Source organism: Diceros bicornis, chromosome 25, assembly GCF_020826845.1.
Source record: "Diceros bicornis minor isolate mBicDic1 chromosome 25, mDicBic1.mat.cur, whole genome shotgun sequence".
NCBI lineage: Eukaryota > Metazoa > Chordata > Mammalia > Perissodactyla > Rhinocerotidae > Diceros > Diceros bicornis.
This window is the reverse complement of record NC_080764.1, coordinates 27,451,696-27,478,741: the sequence shown is the minus strand read 5'-3', so window position 1 is coordinate 27,478,741 and position 27,046 is coordinate 27,451,696. Positions and strand designations below refer to the sequence as shown.

The 27,046-nt window shown below is 42.2% G+C and overlaps 1 protein-coding gene across 4 annotated transcripts in view; it reads right to left on the bottom strand.

Moving 5' to 3' along the window:
- The window catches only part of TMCC3 (transmembrane and coiled-coil domain family 3), a 215,047-nt gene that overhangs the window by 47,828 nt on the left and 140,173 nt on the right, over positions 1–27,046 (bottom strand). Inside the window, exon 1 of one of the 4 annotated variants that reach the window (XM_058568648.1) lies at positions 19,008–19,200. The exons of 1 other annotated variant lie outside the window; for it this stretch is intronic. In XM_058568648.1, the coding sequence (XP_058424631.1) occupies positions 19,008–19,082 (75 nt within the window). In that variant the 5' untranslated portion in view covers positions 19,083–19,200. Of the gene's footprint in view, positions 1–19,007; positions 19,201–27,046 lie in introns of those variants that run through there. 2 more of the 4 variants (XM_058568642.1, XM_058568646.1) reach the window with 2 other exon arrangements.

Sequence of the window (27,046 nt, the reverse complement as noted above, 5' to 3'; positions counted from 1 at the left end):
TCCTGTTACTCAACTCCCTGCTCACCCTGTTCCAGCCACATGGCCTCTTTGATGTGCCTCACACAACAGGTACACTCCTGTCACAGGGAGTCTGTACTTGCTGTTCCCTCTCCCTGGAACGCTCTTCCCCTAGATAGCTGCATAGCTTACTTCCTCCGTCCTCCCTCAGTGGCATCTCTGAGAACAGCTTTCCTAGATTCTCCTATTTAAAGGTGCTTCCCTCTATCCCACACCTTGGCCTCCCCCGGGCCCTTCCCTGTTTTCTTTTTCAACATTGCACTCATCACGACTTAACATACTGTATATTTACCTATTGGTCTCGGTTGTCTGCCTTGCCATACTAGAATATAAACTCAACGAGGAAGGGGATTTTTCTTTTGTTCCCTGGGATGCGTGGCATACAGCAGGTGCTCAATATATATCTGCTGAATGAGGCTGAAAGCAGAATGGTCACAAGCATGACCCACACCTGTGCTGCATATGAATGGACTCTGGCCTGGCATCTCCCACATACTATGCTTCTGACCTGGTGGGAGGGGGCGATGAGGAGACAATAGGGCAGTAGGAGGTGGGAAGAAGTCAACCCCAAGGGGTGAAAGGGAGCTCATTCTTAAATCCAGTGCCATGCAGAGGTGCCCAAGTGACTCCTTTTCCACGCCACATGCTGTGGAGACACAGGCACCACCCATCTTTTTTTTTTTGCTGAGGAAGATTCGCCCTGAGCTAACATGGGTTGCCAATCTTCCTCTATTTTGTATGTGAGCCGCCACCACAGCAAGGCCACTGATAGACAAATGGTGAAGGTACACGCCCGGGGACCGAACCTGGGCAGCCGAAGCAGAGCACGCCAAACTTAACCACTAGGCCACCAGGGCTGGCCCGGCGCCACTCATCTTGATGCTACCGTCCAAGCAAGCACATTAGGTGGCCCCAGAGCTCTCAATCTCAAGGTGTGGTCCTGGGTGAAGGAGACTCCTCAGGCCAGGAAGACAGGAGAAGTAAGGGGCAGCCTACATTTTCGCCTTCTCTCAAAGCGCTAATCAACGAAAAACTCTGCTGGGGCACCCAAGGAGGTCCTTATTTTCCCAAGTTAAGCTCCGCCTGTTCACACAAGGCTCTTTTCTTACACTGGCCTTTTGTACCCCAGGTATGAAACCTCACCAGAGCTACCCAAAGAAAACCACAACGGTTCAATTCTCCAGGATCCTCAGACAGCAAAGGGTGGACTTTGAACTGGCCTATGTCATGACTGGCAGGAGCGAGATATCCTAAGCATCTCGGCATCTGCTGAGTCTGGAGAGCGATCATGGTGAAGAAACAAGCACAAAAAGGTCATACAAGGTCAGACAGCAGAAGCACTCAAAGGATGGGAGATGCAATCCTCTTCCCCGGGAGGAGCCTGTGCCACAGAAGGCATAATGTCTGCCAATCTCCAAACTCATCCTCATTCTAATCCCTTGTAAAAATTCTGGCCCTGTGGATTAGACTGGGGTGGAGTGGGGCAGCGGTGTGGAAATGAGGGTGACAGATAATAATAATGAGAAAGCCATAAGCACCTGACTCCGTAAAATTCTAAGGCATTACAGGGTGCCTTTCAGCTCTGAGATTCTATAAAGGAACTAAAATCACTGCAAGGCTGTGTCCCAAAAGCAAATAAAACCCCACCAAGAGATGGTACTATAATTTCCTGAGTTTGCGTCAGTCTGTTTTCCGTAGTTAGAAAAAAGGTGACTGGTTTGGGTTACAAAGGCAGTGTTCCACTATAAAAACCTGCTGGTTGCCATGACAATTAACATCTCCGTTCCTCCCTTTTCTGCAGCATCCTTCTTCCATCTGAGTCAAATCACCTATCTGTGATGCCCATGATTTAGTATTTCCTTTGCACAAGGATAAAAAAATACATACACATACATATATGTACATACAAAATACATATCAAAGGGCTAATCAGAGGTGAGCCAAAACCATGAAAATTGGTACCATCTATCCTCCTCTCCCAGTAATGCCCTACAAACAACTCTCAGGAGACACCCCTGCACAAGGTATGAGTATGAAGGGAGGTGGGCCATGAAGGGAGGTGGGCCAGGAAGGTTTAACAGCCGACCCCCACTCTTTCTGGTCTAGAGCCTCTCAGGGTGGGCTCTGCGTCAGTTCTTTCCAGAAGGGTCCATGTGAGGCCAGGGCTCCCTGGAGCAGTCATTACCTGCCTGCAGGTCTGTCCTCCCCAGCCTGAGCTCCTCCAGGCTAGTGCCCACACCTGCCTGATCTTGGGGCCTAGCACAGCGCTGGGCACACAATGAAACACTCGGGACAATGAAGGGAGCTCTGGGGTAAGGCAGCCTCTCCTTATGTTCTCTACTGAGATCTCGAGTTTGGGCCTAGTCTGCTTCAAATCAGCCCTGCCTGAGAAGAAAGCCAGGGGAGGATTCCAGATCCACACTCCAGGGTGTGCAGCCTGGGATCCCTAATACCCAGCGCTGCTACTCGTGTCCATCACTGTGGTCACGCGTCTTGACCACTGACTCTTCCCCAGACCGGGGCAAAATGAAGAGCAAATCACAAAGCTACAGCATCACTGTGATTTATCTTCTCCTTCTCAGGACAAAGGCTGCTCATCATTTAGCTACATTTAATTGCAAAACATGTTTGTTTTAGAAAAGCTATGAAAATACCAAAAAGCCAGAGGAAGAAAAATAAAGCACTCATCATTCTGCTACCCAGAGGTAACCGGTGTCTACACTTGGGTTTCTGTGTCGCTATCCTTTCAGATGTTGAGGCAGTTCTGCCTAATGATTAGGGGCAAAAGGCTCTGGAATGCAGACCAACCCGGCTTCAAGTTCTAGCCTTTTCATTTCTTAGTGGTATGATCTTGCATAAGCCATTTACCCCTGTTTGAGCCTCAGTTCTTCACCAATAAAATGAGGATAATTGTACCTACTTTTTGGTACTGTTGTAAGAATTCTGTTAACCCACGTGAAGCCTTTGTAGTAGTGCTGGTAGAACTACTCACTTATGCCAGCTTTATTAATATTCTATTTGTATGTGCCACTTTATAAACAAAAATGGCATCTCATGTACATATATTTTGTAAACTTTTTCAATCAACACAAAAGCATGACTTCTTGGCATGTCAGTAAGTAACTTCCATAAATTGATGGTTTTAATTCTGAAACGAGGGCTTACGTTAGAACAGCGGTTCTTCATCTTTTTTAAAGGTCACCTGCCACCACTGAGAACTGTTCCAAAGAAAGCTATGGAGCTTCTCCCCCAGAAATATGTACAAATATACAAAACCCACTAGGTTAAGACATAGAACACTGGCCCTAATTTCATGTATTATACACAATAATATTTAATGTTTAACATTTTATGCTATAGTAACAAAAACATTTAAAAAGTAACAAGATTACAAATTAATGTACTTTCTAACTGTGGAAACTGACGTTCTAAACTTTTCATAATGCTGTTGGTAGTGACAGGAGAAAAACAGATAAATTCAGTCACATGAGAGGTGTGGGATTTAAGTCATGTTTCATCTCTGTTCATACATGCATACTCCAGTACTCCTCAAAATATACTGACACTCCATATCAACAAAAAGGAACGAACCACTGACACATGCCACAGCATGGAGGAATCTCAAACACATTACGCTGAGTGAAAGAAGCCTCACTCAGAAAGGCTACATACTGGGGCTGGCCCGGCGGCATAGTGGCTAGGTTTGCGCACTCCGCTTCGGCAGCCCAGGGTTCGGATCCTGGGCGCAGACCTATATACCGCTCACCATGATATGCTGTGGTAGTGTCCCACATACCAAAAAAAAAACATAGGAAGACTGGCACAGATGTTAGCTCAGGGACAGTCTTCCTCTGGCAGAAAGAGGAAGATGGGCAACAGATGTTAGCTCAGGGTCAATCTTCCTCACCAAAAAAAAAAAAATTAAAAAAGCTACATATTGTTTGATTCCATTTATACTGCATTCTGGAAAAGGCAAAATCCTAAGGACAGAAATCAGATCAATGGCTGCTGGGGCTGAGGACAGCAGAGAGAGGACTGATTATAAAGGGGCAAGAGGAAATTTTTCAGGGGTGATGGAAATATTCTGTCTTAACTGGATGACAGTTACAAGACCGTGTTTGTCGTAATTCACAGAACTGTACACTTAAAAAGAGGCGCTTTACTGTATGTAAATTATATCTCAATAAATAAAATATTAACACATCAGCTTTTATAGACGTTAACCAAAGTAAAGATGCCAAATTCCTGACGAGGTCCAAAAAACTGCCTACTAGGAAATTCAAAATAGCTTTATATTAGCTGTCAGGCAAAATTAAAATGCACACAAACTGTAAACAAATATTATTCAACATCTACACAAAATCTAGCATCATTAAGAAAATTTTCTCTGACAGATATTAAATGTGGCTTTAAAAAAATCACTCTTAGGAGGATTAGCATGGATGTTAGCTCAGGGCTGATCTTCCTCACAAAAAAAATAATAAATAAATAAAACTGTTTTAAAAAAAAATCACTCTTATAAGTACAACCACTTGACAAAGCTACTTAAGAACAGATGGTAAAGTTGAAGATATTCTTTTTCCTCTGCCCCAGTAACGTCACTTGCAGGTATCTTCCCTAGAGAAACCCTCCCACGAGTATACAGACCTTCTCAGAGTCAACCTACCTGTCCACCATTAGGAGAATGGCTATAAACACACTCTGCTTTATTCATAATAATGTACAGCAGAAATAATGTACAGCAGAAAAAAATGGGAATGAAGTAGGATAAATTTTAAAAACACTATGTCAAAAAAATAGCAAATTACAAAAGAGATGCCATTTATATAAATATTTAATATAAGAAACACTACTGTATATTGCTTATGGATTCATCCAACGTATAAAAACAATCAAAGGAATGAAACACAACAATTTCAGGTTATGGATACCTCTGAGGAAGTAGGAAGGGAGAAGCAATCCAGATAGCTGTTATCTGGGACCATTTCTTTCTTAAAAACAAGTGACAGAAATATGATGCCAACACGGAAAAATGTTAACATCTGTTAAATCTAGGAGGTAAGTATATGAGTATCATAAATTTTAATGTTTTTTCCATGTTTGAAGCATTTAGTAATTAAAAATAAATTTGTCTACTAACTCTTTAACCAGAACTATTTGGTTAATGATTTGATACAGGCTTTCCTCATGCTCAGAACATTCTCCCCTTTGTGACTCTGGTTTACTTTTTTAATATGGTGTACGCTGCTGTTTCTGATGGGCCACTTCATTACCTTATAATTTCGGAATCTGATGTCACTGCATTTACTTCCATAGGACATTAACTTCAACCTTAAATTAAATTCAACAACCAAAGCAAGCATAAACATAAGAAAATTAAAATCCCCTGAGAGTTTAATAAGCAAGCTGCCCTAGAAAAACATCCAGGCTCGTTTTAGGCTACTGTGTAAATAAACTAAGGAATAATTATTTTAAAGAATTATTTGCTAACAAAGTAACTGTGATTTCTGAACAGTCCAAAGTATCAGAAAACATAATCTTTGTATACAGATTTAGTGTCTCCTTGTCTTTCAACAGTATTATGTTTTATTCTTATTTATGAATCTGTTACCATTAAAATTATCCCAAATGTGCAACAAATTATATCAAAAACATCAGAAGGCATCAACATTTAATTTAAAGAAAGCCATATCAATACAAGACTATCTCCCCAAAGAAATAAAAGTTCCAAAAAAAAAGGTCTGTTGGAATAGTGGCCTCAGTTTGCAAAATGGCCCTTAAATGGCAACAAGGCTGAAGAGCTCTCATTTTAAGTCTTTCTTTAAAAATGAGAGCTTAATTTGAGCCCCCAGTATTTCAAAAACTTTCCTGCTGTTAGATCATTTTACATGGCCAGAATGCTAGTCAAATTTCTGAAGAGAACTGAATATGCTCCCACTCACCCAAACATTAGAGCATTTCTAGGTGCTAGACACAGATAATAATTTGGTATAAAGAAAAGCCCTCACAGCTCCCCAAGCGCTAACAGGACATAACTGAGCCACTGGAAGGAAAGAAGACTCTCACTTCAACTTGGTGCCCACAGGCCCAACAGACACCAATTCAGTGAGTACCTCGAAACTGCTCAGCACATGAGATAAACTTTGGCTGGCTTTATACAACACATACTTCTTGATAATTTGCTTAAGTCAGGAGGTTTCTACAAGCATAGTGCCTTTCCCAAACGAAAGCACATGTAATAAAAACACATTCATTCACCATTAATACGCTCAAGTGTTGGTTTCTGGGCACAGACGACAGTTTTAACCTCCCTCCCTGTCAGATGCAGAGATTACAAGGCAAGTGGACCTCTCAATAATTAACAGAGGTACATACAACAACTACTAAATATCTATTTATTCAGCAAGCCACAGGGGTAACTCACAAGTAAGGATAATTAAGCCAAATAAAGAAACAGCTTATTACCTACAAACCTGAAATCTTGGACTGAAAAGTTGTCTTCATTGTCACTCATGTTAATGACATGAGTGACAAATCAACTTAAATTTCCCAGGACCAAGCCCAGCACAGGGTGCTCACCATATTTACTAAGTGAGCGGAATGCAAGTGGGAAGTGGTCTGCAGGCCCGCAGAGCACAAAGGTAGGCTGGGTTCCCACTCTTCCACCTTCCTAGCTGGGATGGCAGACCACAAGTGATTAAGACAGTAATGGGGGTGTGGGAAACCACCACACACATTCTTCATACTGTACCAGCTTTTGCAAACTTGTGGAAGGGCAGGACTCTATATAAAACAGAACTTGTTGAGAGGTTAGTTTAGAGAGCATTTAGTTTAGAGAATTGAAAATAAATTAAAAAAAAAAAAAATTTTGCCATCTCCTCCCCTGTATCTTTTGGTCTTTCTTTAGTGTGAATGACACTGGGATCATGCCTGTTTGAAAGTTTCTAAACGTGTGAGTGAGAGTTCTCAAAATGCTCATTTCAAATCCAGGTTTGAGGAACAGGGAAGGGGGATATCAGTCCAGGATAAATGCACCAAGATTACAACCCTTGAGTTCAAGAGTTTTAAAACCTAGAGAAAAGAAGAAATTGGGGGATATCAGTCCAGAATAAATGCACCAAAATTACAACCCTTGAGTTCAAGAGTTTTAAAACCTAGAGAAAAGAAGAAATTTATAAAAATAAAACTATACATATGGGCAGCAGTGTATTTTTAAAAAGAGGTAACTATGCAAAAAATGGTGCAGGAATAACTGGGTAGACATCTGAAAGGGAATCAAATTCTAACTGGATCAAAGACTAAAATATATAAAAATCATAAAATGTATTAGAAGAACATGGTGTTTTGGTTTTTTAAACAATCTCAAAATACGAAAGGCCATTCTAAGAATGACACAAACCTATAAGCCCTAAAATTTTAAAATTTCTTCATGGCAAAGTCTGGTTAATATTTACCTAGTGTTCACTATATGCTAGCTCTGTGCTCAGCACACACAAAACATCACTAAGTCAGTGTGGTAGGCAGAATTCTAAGACGGCCCCCAAGATTCCCACCCATTGGTGTACACACCCTGTATGTATGATACCCACCTCTTGTGTGTGAGCAAGACTTGTGAATAAGATGGGATTTCACTCCCATGATTAAGTTATGTTATATAGCAAAGGTGAAAGAATTTTGCAGACGTAATTAAGGTTCCTAATCAGTTGACTTGAATCAAAAGGTGGAGTATGAGGGTGGGCCTGGCCTAATCAGGCAAGCCCTTTAAAAGAGGGTCCAAAGGTAAGAGACAAAATGCAACAGGGATGCTCTCCTGTTGGCCCTGAAGAAACAAACTACCATGTCGTGGAAAGGGCCACATGGCAGGGAACAATGGGCAGTCTCAGGGCTGACGGCCTCAGTCCTACAGCTCCAAGGAACTTAATTCAGTCAACAGCCAGTGAGCTTGGAAAAGGATGCTAAGCCTCAGACAAGACTGCAGTCCTGGCTGACACCTTGATTTCAGGCTGATGAAACTTTGACAGAGGACACAGGCAAGCTGTGCCTGGACCCCTGGCCCATGGAAACTGTGAGATGATAAACGGGTCTTGTTTTAAGCTGCTAAATTTGCAACTACACAGCAGTAAAAATTAAGAGAGTCAGGAACGACAAACTGGAAAAAATGTTCAAAACAACTTACTAAATAAGTAAAAAACTTCTAAAAATCAATTTAAAAGATTAATAACCTAATTGATAAATGGCCAGAATATAAAAACAGATCATTCACAACACAGACAAATGTTTCTTAAGTATGTGGAAATATGATCTACCTACTGCACTACAGTTACATAAGATGTGACCATTGGGATAATCTGGGTGAGGAGTACACGGGACATCCTTGTCCTATTTTTTTACAACTTCCTGTGGGTCTGTAATTATTTCAAAATAAAAATTAAAAAAAATATGATCAACCTCATTTGTATTAGGAAAAATATAAATAAAAATGAGCTACCAGTTTTCACCCGTCAGATTGGCAAGGATCAAAAAACTTTACCAGACACTGTGTCAGAAAGATGTGAGTTGAGACATGTTCATACACTGATGGTTATATAAACTGGTATCACTTTTGTTCACTGCTGCACCCCCAGCTCCTAGTGCTGACACAGAATAGGTACAGTGTTCAGTTTGGCGATATCATAATTTAAAATGAACATACACTTTGCTGAGCAATTCCATTTTAATAATTTAGCCCACTAACATTCTTCACATGTGCAAAATGAAACATGTCCAAGCGCAGTCACTGAAGTGTCTGTAATAACCAAAGACTGAAAGCAATATAGGTGTCCTTTAATAAGGAAATGGTTAAATAAATTATGGAATACCCATACACAATGGAATCCTGCATAGCAATTAAAACAGGGTAGATTAATCTACATTGATATAGATCAAGAGTAGAATATGTTTTGCAGCTTCTCAAGGCCCACAGCGCAATTTCACAACATACCCACATTCACTCATTTTGTCAGTATTTACAAAACTCCAACTATGTACCAGGCTCCATGCCTAGATAAAAAGAACACAACCATTCCCATGCAAGAGGATGGAGCAGGTGGCCACAGGCACAGAGCAGAGGCGTGGGAGTCCATAATGAAGGACACAGCTCAAGGTCTGAGAGTGGGTGAATGTCAAAGGTCAGATGGAAGACTCTGGGTGTGAGGCTATGAAACTGGGATTCTGTGCTGTTGAAGAATTTCAAGCAAGAAATGGACAAGACACTATACAAAGCATACATTTACTGTAAAAATAAAGGAGTGGTCCACTTGGAGAAGTCTTCATAATCCGGAGACCATCTCTGATTTTATGAGAGGTGTCTTACTGTGTCTCAACTTGAGCCCTTGCAGTAAATTGAATCGCCCAGACACACCCCTCCTCATAAAAAACATGAGCACAGCATCCAGTCCTCTTGAACCATGCCATTTTATGGGGTGGATTCAAATGAGATACTTAAACATTTTCCTCATCCGGACAAATATTTACAAGTAGCCCCCTCAAGCCTGTGGACATCCTTCACTCGATGATATTCCTTCACTAGCTCTACACCCAACATTTAAGAATGGAATCAAAGGAGCCAACCACTAAACTGCATTTCTTCGATTTTCCTCCAGTTCTCTGTGCTTTTAAATGGTCGAAGCTTTCAAGTGCTTTGCCTGATGCCAATACACAGCCCGAACAGCTCTTACTGAATGGGCCTCATATTTTCAGATAAATTAAAATCTATGCCAACTAGTGATTCAGTCTCAAATAGAGGCCACCTGTTCCAATTAGTGAGATTTAAATAGTACACCACTGACTCTCTAGAGTTCCAGGCCTTCTGGATTATGACAATATCTTTATGAAGATGTAAAAAAGGGATTTTTGGCCCCAACACAATTTTGCACACACTAGAGTAAATATATTGAGGTATGGGTATATTTTATTTTTGGACAAGTGCTTATATCAAAATTTCTGTGAGAGGCTGCAGCTCAAGGCACCATTTAATTTCCTTATACTACAACAAGCCTACATACACATCTTAATTAGAACCAACTTTACTTCAGAAAAACACACAGCTTAAATGTCTTCTCTACCCACTTTCTGTCCTTGCCTGCAATTCGCAAAGAATCCATATCTTCTGGATGTTCCACTTTTTAGCCTAAGGCCTTCCATTGCCTCAGTGTCTCTCAGGTCATCAGAAGACTAGAGACATAGCCTGGAACAGGCACAGCTCTCATTTTCCCAACCTCTTCCAAGTATTCCTACCCAGACAAGACTGTCTTCAACTCACCAGAGTGGGCTTTTGTTCATCCTGAAACATTCAATGACCCAAATTTTCACAATCCATGAAAAAAATATTTCTAAGCATCTTCTAGGCCATGGGTCTAAAAGAAGTATTTCATAAAGGAATGAGGAGAGATGAGAGATTAAGACCAGTGTTTTCCCAAATGGTTCTGGATTATTTAAGGTGGTATAAAAAGAAAGCAATAAATAACACAGAATCACAGTGAGCGAGTTATTCCCTTAGAAACAATCCTCCATCCAATCCAGTTGATTTGACCCAGCAGAAAGTCTCCGTCTAGTGCTAAGAGCTCTCTAACAGAGCCCCAGCCATTTGCTCATCTTCTGTTTAATCTGGTACCACGGGCCTCAACGGCTCAGAAAATATTTAGTTAGAATAGCAATATTGAGACTTGAAAAATAAATTTAAGTTTTAAGAAGCGAATTGATTTGGAAATATTAAGTAAATAACAGTACAGGCGGTATGAGGCTCTGTGTAGGAGGTGTGGGCATGACTGAAGTGTGGGAAACTGTGGCAGACGAGTGACTCAACGTCAGAACAAATGCCCTGACGGGTTTCCTAACACCAGCGGCTGCTAAGTGGAGGAGCTGACATTCAAGTTTGACTCCAGAGTCCATACCATTAACCCTTCACCAGTCCTCAAATCCAGAAGTACACTAAGGGAGTGCAGTGAGGGATAAAGAGGAAAAGGTGGTTGGGAAAATTTAAGAAGTAAACCATTGGATGTAGTGGGTATGGGGGATGATGGAGGGAGCTTCCCAGGCATCTGGTCTGGGGATTGGCTGCCTGTACGGGAAAAGTATTAACCAGGAATGGGAGGGGGGATTGAGAGAATGAATGAAGTCTGACATACAGACTCTGAAGTGCTTGTGGAACATCTAGGTAGAAATGTCTTGTATTATGTGGTAAAGCCACACACCTTACTCCAGTGTTGGGCTCTCTAGTCAGCGTGTAAGGCAGAAATCACAGAAACTTTCCCTCAGGAGGCACTTCACTGGGGACTGGGACTGGATGTGCCATCTCTCAACAGGCCACTGGATCCTGGCCCTGTCTCCACCCCACCCCCCACCCCATGTCGGAGCAGATGATTGCTTCTTTGGTTAAGAACAAGATGATGTGTTTGGTTTGTGTTCAGGGGCTGTATTGTATGAAAATTATATATACTAAAGACATTCAGCGCTGGAAGATGCTCTCAGTGAGAGATGCACAGGAATAGAGAGCTTCAGAGGCAAGAGAAGACTCCGGTTGAATTTTAGGTTAAATACATACATGATATATTCCTTGACTTATGCATCTGCCATATTGTTTCTTCCCAATATCCTATCCCAAGAGGGGGAAGGTCAGGACAAAGAAGAACTCAAAAAAAATGAATAAAATAAATAATAAAAGAAAAAGGCAAAGAACTCATTTTTCAAAACTATTTTGGAAAAAAAAAAAAAAAACGACAATAAAGGGGATCTCAGAAAGGATAATTTTTTTTTTCTTGTGAGGAAGATCAGCCCTGAGATAACATCCATGCAATCCTCCTCTTTTTGCTGAGGAAGACTGGCCCTGAGCTAACATCTATTGCCAATCCTCCTCCCTTTTTTTCCCCAAAGCCCCAGTAGATAGTTGTATGTCATAGTTGCACATCCTTCTAGTTGCTGTATGTGGGATGCGGCCTCAGCATGGTCGGAGAAGCGGTGCGTCGGTGCGCGCCCAGAATCCGAACCCGGGCCGCCAGTAGTGGAGTGAGCGCACTTAACCGCTAAGCCACAGGGCCGGCCCAAGGATAATTTTTAAAAAGTGGCAGCAGATCAGTGCAGCTAAATACTCAATACATGAACTGTCACACCTCTTTGCCCCAGCCCCACCAAAAATCTAGAAATAAATTCAGAAGGATAATAGCTTAACACTAAATTATTCAAATTCACTTTTTTTCACCTAGAAAACTCACAAAATTTTAAATCTGTTCATCAACTCTCTACTGAAAATAATTTTAAATTCTCATTCTACCTAATTTCAAGATGTTTATCCCACATAACTCAGCAATCAACTTGGTATTTAAAAATATTTAAAGCAGTTTTCTTTTAAGGAATTCTCTTTTAGGAGAAGCTGGTATAATGGTTAGTCTTAATCAGTCTGTATTAGTTACATAATGTCACTGGTTATAGTATGGCTGGATGTCACTTCTCTACTTCTGCAAATGGAATGGTCTAGAGTTAATGTCTAAATTCCCTTCCAGTTTTAACATGGTAAAGCCTTTGAGTCTAACTTTCCAGCTCTCTGCCTTCAGTATGAGAAGCACACGCCTCTGTCCAGTGAGGCTCAAGTCCTACAGGGAGATCTGGTGAGGCCAGACTGTGACTCGACTGTCACCAGGAAGAACCACCCTTGTTATGTCCTTCCACAGACCACTCTCCAGAGACCAAATATCAGGCTAGAAGGTGGTTCTTTAATGATTTCTTAAATCATGAGCTTATTTAATAGCCTTTAAGACTTCCCCAAACTACTGGCAAAATTCTTATATCCTAGGCAGTATAAAAAGTTCATCAATGATCACTCTAAATCATTCATTCATCAAATGTTTACTGGGTACATATGACTACATGCAAAGGACTGGCATAGTGCTATGTCATAAGAATCTCAAACACACAGTTTGGCTAGCTGCCCTGCAGAAGTTGAGCACATCCATCTCCAAGCACTTGACAAGTTTATTAAGACTGAGCTGCTCTCCATTATTCACCTCAGAGGCAGAAGATAGAGAAACGGTTAAAATGTAAGCTCTGGAATTAGATCTAAATACATCAAATCCCAGCTCTACCATTTCCTAATAGCCACAGGACCCTGGACAAACTACTTAACCTGCCTGGGCCTCAACTCCCTCATCTGTAAAATGGAACTATAAATAAGATACAGTGAGGATTAAGGAGACAGTGCCTCTGAAGTGGAGATAGTGCATTTGAAATGCTTAACGTACAAGCAAAAGTGCCTGGTGTATAGAAAGGAATTAGTTCACGTTAGCTATCATTGTTGTTATTGTTACTGCATTCTTCTTTTCATTTGTCTTCTTTCTGCTTCCTGACAGAGGAACAATCAATTATACTATGTTTTCCTTTAAGTAGCGTCCCTCCCCACTAAGTCAGTGGAAATGGTTGGATTATGCACAGATCATATATCCTGATGTTCCTTTTCTAAGGAATGTAAAGTCCTCACTCTGATTCATAGTACAGTGATTCATGGTTCTCTTCCTTCTTTCTCACCATCCCCCTCCACTGAAAACATAAAAACACAATTAAGAAACAACACGGCTGAAAGCTGCAGCCTCTCCTGAGTCAAGAAACGGGGCCGTTTCCATCCAGAAGGACTAGGTTGATTTCTGACCTTAACAACAGCCCCGGAAATTCAGGCAGTGGGCCTGAAGCAAAACACAGCCCGAGATCCAACTTGGTAGCAGCTGTCTTGGTGCTCTACAGCGGATGTGACAAGCGGGTGTGCTGGTGGTGGCTGGCAATTTGTTCTCCTCTAAAGGGAGAACCGGTGAGCAGGCAGCAAAGCATAGCTCAAAAAATACACACCACATCAATCTATCCATCCGAAATTTAAGAAAAATCTGACTCAAGACACTTATTATTCACAGTCCCTTTAATTAACTCTTTAGAATAGAACAAGTCACTGATTAGAAGTGTACTCACAAACTACTCGGTTTACCACTCCCCCAGGTCAGTGTCACCTACAACACAAGTCTGCTTCACCCACTCTATTCCCTGCCCAGGAAGTGAGCATGCGATCATCAGCTTATTACATCGCTGTCCAACCATTTCCACTGTGAGAAGGGCTCGGACAGACTCCTCTCCCTGACGTGGCCATTACTCATCACGCCATTCTAGATCTATTCCCAAATCACAGAACCTAAAGGTGTACTCCAAGTCGCACCCATGCCCAACACAGGTTTTACTTCAGATGTTAGGGACTTTTTACTTGTCATCATCATCCCCTCCTGTAAAACAGAAGGGTATTTCCTGAGGCCACAAGTACAAATAACACATAATCGTCAGATATTAAGCTTCTGGAGAGGCCAGACTGTTTGTTTCATTCACCATTATATTCCCAATGCCTAGAATAGCCACTGGCACACAGAAGGTGCTCAATAAGTATCTGGGGAATAATGACGCCTCTTGCTCTCACAGTGCCAGTGTCTATAGTTTATAAACATGTGACACATATGTAAACAATCAATGTGATTAGGAACATATGATGGAGGGAGGGACAAATGCTAAAAATGCCAGAAAAAAGTCTCTATTCACCAAATTAGCAGTCTTTCCATTTTCCAGCTTATGAACACTTCTTATATAGTAATAACAAAAACGGCTATCATCTACTGAGTTCTTACTGTGTACCTGACATTTTATAGTCATTACTGCATTTATTCCTGGCAACACCCCTATGGTGTGGATGAGGAAACTAAGACTTAGGATGATTATAGGGTCCAAGGTCACACTACTAATAAGCAGCACTAACAAAAGGCATGTATGGGGGGAGGGGCTAGCCTAATGAAAGGGGTTCTGTAGGCAGAATAGTCTGGTCCTTGCAGGCAGGATGGAACAGAAGTTGATGGAATTATAGAGCAATGAGGAGGCTAATGTATCAGTTATCTCTTCCTGGTCATAAGTGGCTAAACTAAGGTGGGAGAAGACTGGGAGATATGGGAGGAAGGAACCAATTCCAGAGAAATGTCAAAGAAAGACTCAATGGAATGACTGATGGTTTAGAGATGGGGGAAGGGTGGGCACTCAGGATGACTAGCAGTTCCAATTAGTGGTGGTACCAAAAGAAGGAGAAAAAAACTGTTCACCTCACATATGGATAAAAATAGCTAACACTTGAGGGCACGAAACCATTTTCTTTTTCTTTAACAAATGCTCTCTTATTGAAGACTCACCATCACTCTCAGAAGGATTATTATCACCTCTTTTATAGATGGGGAACTGGAGGCTGAGAAAGGTTAGACCCTGCCCCTGTGTCAGCCAGCTGGGAAGTGTGAAGAGCCAGAATATGATCCAGGCGGGTCTGATCCCGGAGCCCCAGCTGTTCACCACTATACCCAAGCGGCTGAAAGTGGCATTTTATTTATTTATTTATTTATTTATTTATTTATTTATTTATTTTATTTATTTTTTTCCCCCAAAGCCCCAGTAGATAGCTGTATGTCATAGCTGCACATCCTTCCAGTTGCTGCACGTGGGACGCAGCCTCAGCATGACCGGAGAAGCGGCGCGTCGGTGCGCGCCCGGGATCCGAACCCAGGCTGCCAGCAGCGGAGCGCGCACCCAACCACCAAGCCACGGGGCCGGCCTATGAAAGTGGCATTTTAGAATATTTAAAATCACAACCGATTAACAAAAATTTGATTCACCCATAACTGGCTAATAAAACCCAGTTACTGTATAAAAAGCAGATTGTCTGTATTCCTAAAAAGATGATAGGCTTTAACTATCTAGGGCATGAAAACAAAAGTGGGATTCTAATTATGTATGCTTTCTTTTAAAGTAGAGGGATATTATGTGCCTCGAGTTAACACGCACCATTTCTGAGTTTTACCTAGATGAAGTTTAAAAATGTGAATGATCCTGACTTCTCAACTTAGAGACAATCACAGAATTCCTTAGTTACATTAAATTTTCACTGAAGGGGGAAAGAAAATCTAGGTTAGTCCACCTGGCTGTAAAAATAGACTTCTGCAACGTTAAAATAGTACACTGCCTCATTATTATTCCAGTCTCAAAGGCTTAACCAAGTTCAGTAAGAGAGATGTGTATTTCCCCTGTTATCTCAACAGGGTATCTATCCACTCTGAACTCAGAAATGACCATTCAGTAACTAAGAACTTGATCTTATAGAGTCTTAAGCTCCTTCCTAGGAGAAAACTGACTCTCTGAAAAGTTACTCAACTCTTCACAAGCACTTCCAGTTTTCATTATGGTGTTTTCAGGGGAGCTAATTTACCAAATGAGTCCACAAAAGGGTTCTTTTAAAATCCTATACTAGATGGTTTATTGCCGAGGAGAGGCTGACAGCAAGAAATTAAACCCTAATACAGCTTGATGCTTTCCCTTTGTATCACATACTTTCCGAGTGTAGAAAAAATATGTCCTCATAGCTACATCTAAGTGAGTTCCAGAAAACAGGCGCTAGAATCATCTACTGCTGATTATCTAATAATCATCTAATTTTCTGCACAGGCAAACTGTTCCTGCCTTCCCTTCATTACAGCAGGCTTATTGCCGCCATAAGGACAGACTCAAAATTACATCAGCCCCACTTGAGGAAAGTCCTTAGGAGTTTACAAAATTTCCCCTAGTTCTCTCTATTCTTCCATGTCTCAACAATGAACTCCGTAAAAGCAGATGGTCAAGAAGCCTAAATGGGAATCTCAGCATCACTGCTGTAGAACTTGTGATCACTGTCTGCTCAAGTTCTAGCCCTCCTGGGTCTGATTTCTTCTAGTCCACATTAGACATCAGTTGCCCAATAAGCTACTTTAAAATAATCAGTACAGGGGCCGGCCCAGTAGCCTAGTGGTGAAGTTCAGCACGCTCACTTAAAGGTGGCCGGGGTTCGCTTCCTGGGCACAGACCTACACCACTTGTTGGCAGCCATGCTGTGGCAGTGACCCACATACAAAACAAAGACTGCCACAGATGTTAGCTCACGGCAAATCGTACTCAGCAAAATAGAAAATATATACACATCAGTACATATAACATCTAACTCAGTTTTAATACATGGTCTATTTAAAAATCACGTATCTCCATTCTAATAAAACAATGTAGTAGCTATAAAACTGTCAGTAGAATTTTAAAGAAAATAAGGAACCCCCTTCACATAAGGGTGTGGTACTTTAACAGAAAAGACTGGTGTGGAAATGGAACAACGGCAGATAGGGGAGAGACAAAGTCTGCATGCAATTAAGTCACATGTTTGCTTTGCCACTTTCCAGCTAAGTAGCTGAGGTACAAACTTTATCACCAACGTTTTACTGCAGCTTCTGAAAAGTGAGTTTTGCCAAATTCCTCAAATGGGCTCACCATGAGCCATCCATCCCTCAAAGATGACTGATCCTGTTGTTTACACAAAGATGATCACAGCTGTGACAAGAGAAACCAATCTTCCACACTGTCTTCAAGTCTGAAATTTCTTCCGTCAACTGCAACATTAACTTTATAGACTCCCCCAATTACAAATGCATGAGAAAAAGATCACCTTTTCTTCCTTGTTAACTCTGTGTTAACCAGCAGTCATCCTTCCAAATACTTCTAACTGTAGGTAACCAAAGATCTTTCATTTTTTTCTTCCAAATGGATTTTCTGGTTCCTTTCATAACGAATTGTTATGAAGTGCAAAAACTAAGAGAATTCTTCTGAGGGGGAGAGGAGAGTGGAGTGGATGTAGGAGTTGGTACTACTCCACCAAATAGATTTAATCTGCAAAAATTTGTAATCATTCTGTTTGACTGATGGATGCTAAAGGAGAAAGGCGAAACCGGTAAACATACCAGGGACTGGTTACTTCACCTCTGGGGGTAATTGAATTACTTCTCCGAACTATGAGTGAACACCCAAATCCTACACAAGGAGCCGCACCACATTTCTGTCACTATGGCTCCTTTTCCCATCCGGTTGGCTTCTAGATCTTGGAGGTGGCAGTCCAGACACTGAGCACGACTCCAGCCTCCTGAACTTTACACAAGGAGGCTGACACCGAAATCCTGAGCCCTTAGACAAGCGAGGAGTCACCGGAGCACCTCCAGGTATCTCCTGCCAGAACAAATGCCAGGGGGGAGGAGGCGCTGTTCGAAACGGCACTTCAATCAGCCAAGGGGAGAAGGGAGTGCCGAGCCTCGCGTCCAGCCTCGACGATTCAAGAGCCCAGGAGGGCAAAGGTAGCCCCGAGAGGGCGGAGGCTTCCTCGGCCCGGAGAGACCAGTGCTCGGGCTGCGGCCTCCGTCTTTATTTTGATGCACGACAGGGCTCGTCTCTGCTGCAGGCTCAGAAGAGCTATTTTCGCCCACAGCCAAAATCAGCAACAGCAAATTACACTGCAAACAATGGAGAGGGCGCCCGCTCGGCACGGCGAAACTCCGGAAAAGCAGCGCCAAGACTGACTTTTTACTCGGGCAGAGCCGGGCGCAGCGCCGCGGGAGACGGGCGCCCGCGCGCCGCCTCTCTGCGCTCCGGCCACCTGCCCCGAGGGCGGGGAGGCGCGGCGGCAGCAAGGGCGATTCGGCGGGAGCGCGGCCGTCCCACCGGCGGCTCGGGGAGGCGGGTGGCGGCGTGCCACGCGTGCGGGCGCTCCCTGGCGGAGAGGGCGGCGGAGCGCGGGCCGTCGGGGAGACCCGGGCGCCCCGGACAGGCGCGCGGGGACCGAGGAGCGGCGCAGGGCTGGGGCACGGCGCGCAGGGCTATGCTCTGCGCCGCACCCCGGCGGCGGAGCTGGGGTCTCGGAGCCACAGGCCGGCCTCCGACGCCCCCCTTCCCAGCCCCTGCAGTTCGGACCGAGTCGCGGAAGCCCGGACCCGGGCAGCAGGAGAGGGAGGGAGGGAGGGAGGCGGCGGCGAAACGCGGCGGGCGCGAGTTAGTCACCGCGGAGCCAGAGCCCACCCGGCCTCGCCCCTCTGCCCGGCGCCCCCGCCGCTCACCCGCCTCTTGCAGCCGTGCCGGCCCGGGTCGGAGTAGGTCCGGTCCACGGTGAGCGCCGTGTCGCTGCCCGGCATCTTGGCGCCCGCGCTGGCCACTTCTCCGTCTCCCGGGCCCGCGGCGCCGCGAGCTGCCCGCCGTGCTCCGCTGGCCCCGGGAGCCGCGGCCGAGGGGGCGGCGCGGGCCGCTGCAGCTGTTGCCGACTCCCGCGCGGCCGCCCTGCGCCGCGCCGCCACCGCCGCGGGTGGGGGGAGGCGGGGCAGGGACGCGCGAGTCTCCTCCCCCTTCCCCTGTGCCCGCCTCCCCCTGCGCGCCCCGCGGTGCCCCCAAGACCCTTCTCCAGGTGCGCGCGCTCTGCCTCCTTCCCTTGCTGAAACCTGATTCCACCCCCTCCCACACCGCCCTCTTTTTCCTCAAAAGATGAGCGACATCTACACTATTGGTTGATTTATTTGTATATTTATGACAAAAGATGGATTTTTGGCAAGATGTTGAGGCTTGCCTTAAATGCCTCTTTTATGTTACTCTTTTATTCAACATGCACTTATTGGGCATCTATCATGTGCCAGACCCTCGGTTAGGGACCACAGATTACAAAAAAAAAAAGCCCATGTTTTTCCACTGAGCATAGAACACACTTTCACTTGAACAAAGATCCTACGATGTTGTGTATTTTAATTTTGCATGTCTGGCTCATCTTTATGTTGTAAGCCACTTGAAAGTCAAGACATATCTTTTCATTTTAGTATTCCGTATTTCCAGTGAGTAGTCCCTGCCCACAAGGAATTTGGAGTCTAGAAGAGAAAGGACTGGTGAAAATGAAATGTTACCTAAACCAACATTTCCAACACCTGGTCTGGTTATGTAGGGTGTACTAGTGGAAGATGGGGTTGAAATACTGAAAGTGCAGCTGCTCCAGAGAGGAGTCACAGTGCAATCTGACCAGCCTAGAAGAGGGATGTGCTCCTCCCCTTCAAAGCGTTGAATGGGGAGGGCAGTGTAGGCTGAAGGAAAATACTGGGCATAAAAATTAAGGTACATTTGGAAAACCTCAAGTCATCAGTTTAGGGGGTGTCTTCAGGAACAGGACATGATGGAAAAAGTAGGTGGAGTCATGTGGTGCTGCCCAGTCTGTGGGTACTGGGCAGCTGCTGGAGGTTTCCGAACCGGGAAATGACAATATCAGAACGGAAATTTAGGAAGATACACTGATGGCTGTGTGAAGTACAAGGGACACTGGTTAGAAGGCCGTTGCAAAGATTGAGAACAACGCAATGTCCTTCAGAAGGAGACTGAGTACGTAAATGATGATACGTCCATCCAGTGGAGTATTAAGTAACTGTACTAGAATGAGGCAGCTCTCTATGAAAATATCTCCAATATACATGGTTAAGTGAAAAAAGCAATGTGCAGAATAATATATATGGTATTCCACTGTTAAGGTAAAAACAGAATACATATATGTGCTTATATATGCACAGCATATTTCTGGGAGGATAAACAAGAAACTAGGGAAATAGACACGAAACTGATGGCAGGAGAGGGGAACTAGGTAGCTAGGAGACAGGGATGGGAGAGATTTATTTTTCATTATATATGCTTTTTAAACTTGAATGCTTGAATTGTGTGCATATGTTAACTATTTAAAAAGTAAAATATAAAATATATTTTTAAATAAAGAGGATAAACTGGTAAACTTATTAAAACTAACTTAAGAAGAAATAGAAAACCCCAGATAAAGTCCTAAAACCATTCAAGAAATCAAATCAACACTTTACACAGGAATATTTGCATGTGCATGCGTGCTTGAATGCACACACACACACAAATACACGAGGCCCAGAGAATTTTTCAGGTAAGTTCTTCAAAGCAGAGAAGAGAGATAACAAATGTTGGGATGTGTGCGTGCGTGCGTGCGTGTGTGTGTGAGAGATTTTAGCTAGGGTGGCCAGAGAGGCCTCCATGATAAGGTGACATTTGAGCAGACACCTGAGAAGTGAGGGAGCCAATGATGTAGATTTATGAACATTTCAGACCCAAAGAACAGCAAGTACAAAGGCCCTGAGGCAGGAACATCTGAAGAGTGGTCAAAAAAGAGCACGGAGGCCAGTGTTCACTGGAAAGACAGTAGGAGATGAAGTCAGAGATGTTTCACAGAACTGGATCTTGTAGGACCATTTAGGCCATTTTAAGAACTTTGACTCTAATTCTGAGGAAACTGGGAAGATTTGGAAATTTTGGAGCAAAGAAGTGGAGTGGCATAATCTACCTTTTCATTTGGGGAAAAAAATAGATCCCTACCTCACAGCATACACAAAAATCAATACTAGATAGATTAAAGACCTAAAGGAGGAAAAAAACCACAACTTTTAAAACTGCCAAAGGAAAATGGGAGAATATCATTACAATCTCAAGTCATGAAAAGCAGGTCATAAATAGCATAAACCATAAAGATTTGACTACATTAAAAATTTAAAACTTTTGCTCATGAAAAGAAATAATAATAAAGTGAAAAGATAAGCCAGAGACAGAGCTTGAGCCAAAAAAATCAATATGGATGAATTTCAAAAACAATACTGAGAAAAAAAAGTAAACCACATAAAACTACAGGCAGGAAGATTCGATTCATGTACAGTTAAAAAATATGGAAAATAACTTTTTTGGGAGGAGAATAAAGATATATAGTAAAACTATTAAGAAAAGCAAGAGTGACATAAACACAAATTTCAGGACAGTATTTCTTGCTGGTGGGAGGATGAAGAAAGATTCCATAGAAGAGGGGTACGAGACTATAAACAAGGCTCTATTTAACAAATCACTATTGGTACACTGGCTATGTATTCATTCGCACATACACAATATTTCATAACAATTTAAAATTTTAAAGGCAACAAAGACTCAAGAGACAGATGTGCTGATGGCATCCTTAATCCTGGGATTTAAGTCACTAGTTATGGTCACTAGTCACTTCTCAAATAAACATAATAGCACTTTTACAAGCATAAAGCTTGATATAAAGGCAAGATAGTCTTTTATTATTAACTTAAGTCACTATGTCAATTTAATCTTACAAAGATCCATTCTGAAAAACTGTGAGAGTCTACCTCTGGGTTTTCCCTCTCATTTGCCTAATACCTATTTGCGGTTTTTTTCCAGCTACTTAGGGCTATAGGAAGTATATTACCCAGGTGTGTGTGTGTGCATAACTTTAGAGAGGCCAGACCTAAGTGAGGTCCCTGACAAACCAGGGCTGGGCTTTGGTCGGTGTGCCAATAGGCACCTACTTTCCATTCCTATTACTGCCTTGGTGTTCTTTAGAAGAACTCTATCCTGGAAATGCTGACCCTCAATGAAAAGGATGAATTAAAACTTTATTAGGCTTTAAATTTCAATTAACAGAGGATGTTCTTTTTTAGATCATTTAGATTTATTTCATAAGCTAGCCGCCCAAAAGCTGCTCTACTGGGCACTCGTACAAAATAATTTTTTTAAAAACACAAATTAAAACAGCACAAGAGCAAGCTCCCCAGAAAACACAGAAAATAAGCTGTGCTGATCACCATTTGGCTCTCCTATTGGGAAGGAGGACCCAAGGGGAAAATAGACCATGTCACTTCCTTTGGAGGAAATGCCTAGGGTTTTGTTAGTCCCTGAGAGAGAGAGAGAGAGAATACAAATTTCTCCTGTCAAAGTAAGAATTATCTGTGTCTCTGATAATACCTCCAAAAGCCTCTCTCTGCAAAAAGTAATGGAAAAAAAATCACATATTTAAATAACAAATTAATTGCATTTTAAATTTTTAAAAAATCACATATTTAAATAGCAGTGAGAACAATAAGAAATAAAAGGTACAAAATCTAGGGTGTGCAATAAGAATTTACTTCCAAAGTGTAAGCAGCACAATAAGGCACCATATGCCAACCCTCAAGGAAGTGGAACAGGTCATTTGAGCTGTAACAGTTTAGAGTTTGGAATGACCAGAAAAGGCTTCATAAAAGAGTAGGAATACACTTGACTTCTGTAGCGCATATTTGTTGTTTTTGCCAGCCCAGCATTCAGCCCCTTATTCTCAAAACAGTGCCTGGATTTTTCTGCTGGGCCCTATCCTACCGCTACCCTCAATCCTAGTGGTTTAAGTGAAGCAGACCACACCCTACCCCTGCTCCAGGGAAAGGCATATGATCCAGCTTTGGCCAATCAGAGTCGCTGTGACTTGTGCAGGGATAGGCACATGACCCAGTCAGAACCAATCAGTTAGCCCTGAGACTTTTGCTGGAACTACTAGCAAAGAGCTGTGCCCTTTCAGTGTGCACTGCTAAGCTGGTACAATGTAAGCCTGCTGCTGTGGTGGACATCCTTGCTACCACAAAGACAGCCTCCCTGAGGAAAGCAGGGCCGCGAAAGGAGAAAGACTCGATACCGAATTGTTAGAGCACTAGATCCAGCTTTTTCCATTATCTATTGTGGAATGACAAATCACCCTAAAATGTACTGGCTTACAACAACTCCCATTCATTTGCTCATGATTCTGTAATTTGAGCAGGCCTTCAAGGGGGGTGGCTTTTCTCCGCTCCATGTGACACTGGCTGGGGCTGGAGTATCCAAGATAGCTTCACTCACATGTCAGCACTTATAGGAATGCTGGTGGCTGGAACGCCTCAGGCTGGCCAGGTCTCTGTCTCTATTTGTATATGTTTATATTTTGTTTAACAAAATATTTTTATATTTTATAGTTTCTCATCTTTCAGGGCTCCCCTCTCTCCATCAGGGTAGTTGGACTTCTTTACATAGTGACTGGCTTCCAGGAGAACAAAAACAAAAGCTGCCAAACCTCCTAAGGCCTAGCCTGGAACCAGCAGAGTATTACTTCTGTCACATTCTATTGGTCAAAACGAGTCAGAAGTCCAGCCCAGACTCAAGGAGAGGAGAAACTATCTACCTCTTGATGGAAGGAGTAATGTGGGTATATAGGGATGGGAGAAACTGCTGGCTGCCATCATGGCGGTCAATCCACCACACCAGACACGGCTAGACCCCCTTTCCAGTTATATGAAGTAATGTATTCCTCTTTTTGCTTAAGCCAGTTTCAAGAATTCTGACTACTACAACATTTGATGCTGGCTATGGGTAGAAAGAAGACAAAGAGAAAGGCAGCACTTCAAGAGAAGACAAGAACTGTGGACAGCATGAATAGAGGGGGAGTGAGCGGAGAGGTCTAGTGGGGGCATAGAGTTTTCTCAGGCCACTAGCTAGAGAGCCTTCCTTGGGCAGTCCATGCCAGATGACTCCTGTGGACTGTTAAACTAGTTATAACACAAACTCACTTTAACACAAAAGTTATAATATCTTATCATGCTATTTAAATATTTTATGTGATAATTTATATGTGCTCCTCCCCCACTAGATTATAGCTATTCTTTCAGGTATGAAAGAAAGGACTAGGCCTTCTGGGTATGTGTGTATATTCCTGATGGTTCCTAACACAGTGAAATGTATTCAGCACATACTTGTTGAATGAATGGATGAATTCAACATTTATTAAATGTCTACTTATTTTCCAAACATTGAGGTTTAAAAAATGAGTAAGACACAAGCAAAACGTAGCTTTTGCCCTCAAGGGATTAGAATGAATAATATATAAGAATGAAAATTTGCCGAATGATGAACCTGTTACCAATTTTCAGATACAGACTAGTTACTGAAGTTTGTGAATTCTCTATTTCTTGAGCACCGTTGGTGTGACAGGCTCTGTTTGGCGCTAGAAATATGAAAATGAGTACGACATGGTCCACTCCTGAACGGACATCCCACCTAGACAAGGAAACAGTAAAAAAAAAAAAAAAATGTTGCTTCAGATGCAAAGATAGTTATGTCCTTGGTTCACTGGTAGGACAAAGGAAGAAAGTGGTCTCCTCACGAACATCACCTCCTTAGGTGTTTCAGGCTTACCATGTCACTACAGCAGGGAGAAGGAAATAGACATAAAGCAGTCTGATTTTAAAGATGAAAATGTAAGCCTCTTACAGAGTAAAGGACACTGTACTTCCTTTTATATTCCATTTTGATTTAATAGTACAGGAAAGCGTTCTTTCTGGGGGAAAGATTTATAAGACAAAAAGTACAGTAAGCTTTTTTTCCTGAGGATTTAATGACAGAGAAAAAAGAATAAATCAGATTTTAAAAGTTTATTCAACTAGCTTGAGGTGAATGCATGCTGATCAGATATATACACATATGTTTCTATTGAGGATCAGAAGCTTCCAGGCCTGATACAAATATGAATCTCAAATTTTAACCACCTGGTTAACAACCAACTGGAAATGAGCGCTCAACATTTATATTTAATTTTTAACACTGACTGTAAAGAAACAATCAGTGTTATTTATTTAGCATTAGCAACCACCTGGCACAGAAGCCCAAAACTTTCACTTGGCAAGATTTTGATAAAAAACGGGAAAGTAGAAAGACTCAACTCAAACTCCACAGGCTGGCGAACTTGGCTTCTAATATTACTTTTTTAGCAAATGCAACAATTTCATGCTATTGATTTCTTAATAGCAATGAATATTAAAGAGGATTCTATAGGGAGCCTTCAATTGTTCCGGAAACTGGTGTCTAACATTCGTTTTCCCTGCAGACTTGAGACTACATTAAGAAGTACAAAAATGTAATTTATCTCATCACAATGAAAAACTTTTGCTTTGTGAAAGACCTCGTTAAGAGGATGAAAAGACAAGATACAGATGGGGAGAAAATATTTGCAAAACCATATATCCAACAAATTAGTTGGGTTAGTGTCCAGAATATATAAAGAACTCTCAAAACTCAATAGTTAAAAATAAACAATCCAACTAAAAAATGGGCAAAAAATATGAACAGACATTTCATCAAAGAGGATATACAGATGGCAAATAAACACATGAAAAGATGTTCAGCATCATCAGGGAAATGCAAATTAAAACCACAATGAGATATCACCACATACCTATCAGAATGGTTAAAATAAAAAATAGTGATAGCACTAAATGCTGGCAAGGATACAAAGAAACTAGATAATTCATACGATGCTAGAGGGAATGTAAAATGGTACAGCCTCTCCAGAAAACAGTTTGATATTTTCCTATAAAACTAAACATGTAAATACCATATGACCCAGAAATTGCACTCTTATGCATTTATCCCAGAGAAAAGAAAACATATGTTCACATAAAAATCTGTACATGAATGTTCATAGTAACTTTATTTATAAAAGCCAAAAACTGGAAACAGCCCAGATGTCCTTCAACAGGTGAATAATTAAACTGTGGGACATCCATACTATGGAATACTACACAACAATAAAAAAGAACAACTACTGATCCACAACAACTTGGGTAAGTGTCGAAGGAATTACGCTGTGTGAAAAAAAGCCAATCCTCCAAGATTACATACTGTATGATTCCATTTATGCGGCATTCTTGAAACGACAAAGTTATAGAAATGGAGAAGAGATGGGTGGTTGCCAGGGGTTAGGAACTGGGTGGGGAGGGGAGGGGGCTGCAGGAGGGAGGTGGACGTAGTTAAAAAAGGGCAACATCAGGCATCCTGCAGTGATGGAACTGTTCTGTATCTTGACTGTGCTGGTGGACAGAGGCTATTCATGTGATAAAACTGCAGAGAACTAAATACACACACACACTAATAAATGCAAAGAAAACTGCCAAAATCTGAGTGAGATTGTGGATTGTATCAACGTTAACATGAGGTTTGTACTACAGTTTTGCAAGATGTTACCTCTGGGGAAACTAGGTAAAGCGTATACGGGATCTCTCTGTATTATTCCTCACAACTGCATGTGAATCTACAATAACCTCAAAATTAAAATTTTAATTAGAAACATTTCAAATTTAGGTGCAATTGCGGTAATTTTCACAGGAAAAACTGGCTTTTGGGAGGGAGGGGAACGACACAGCGAGTAGGATGGGAAGTACAGGGATTGTTTTCTGTGGAGAAGTTGCCCACAGAACAAAGTTCTTCCAGGTTCTGGCCCCTTGTTACACCA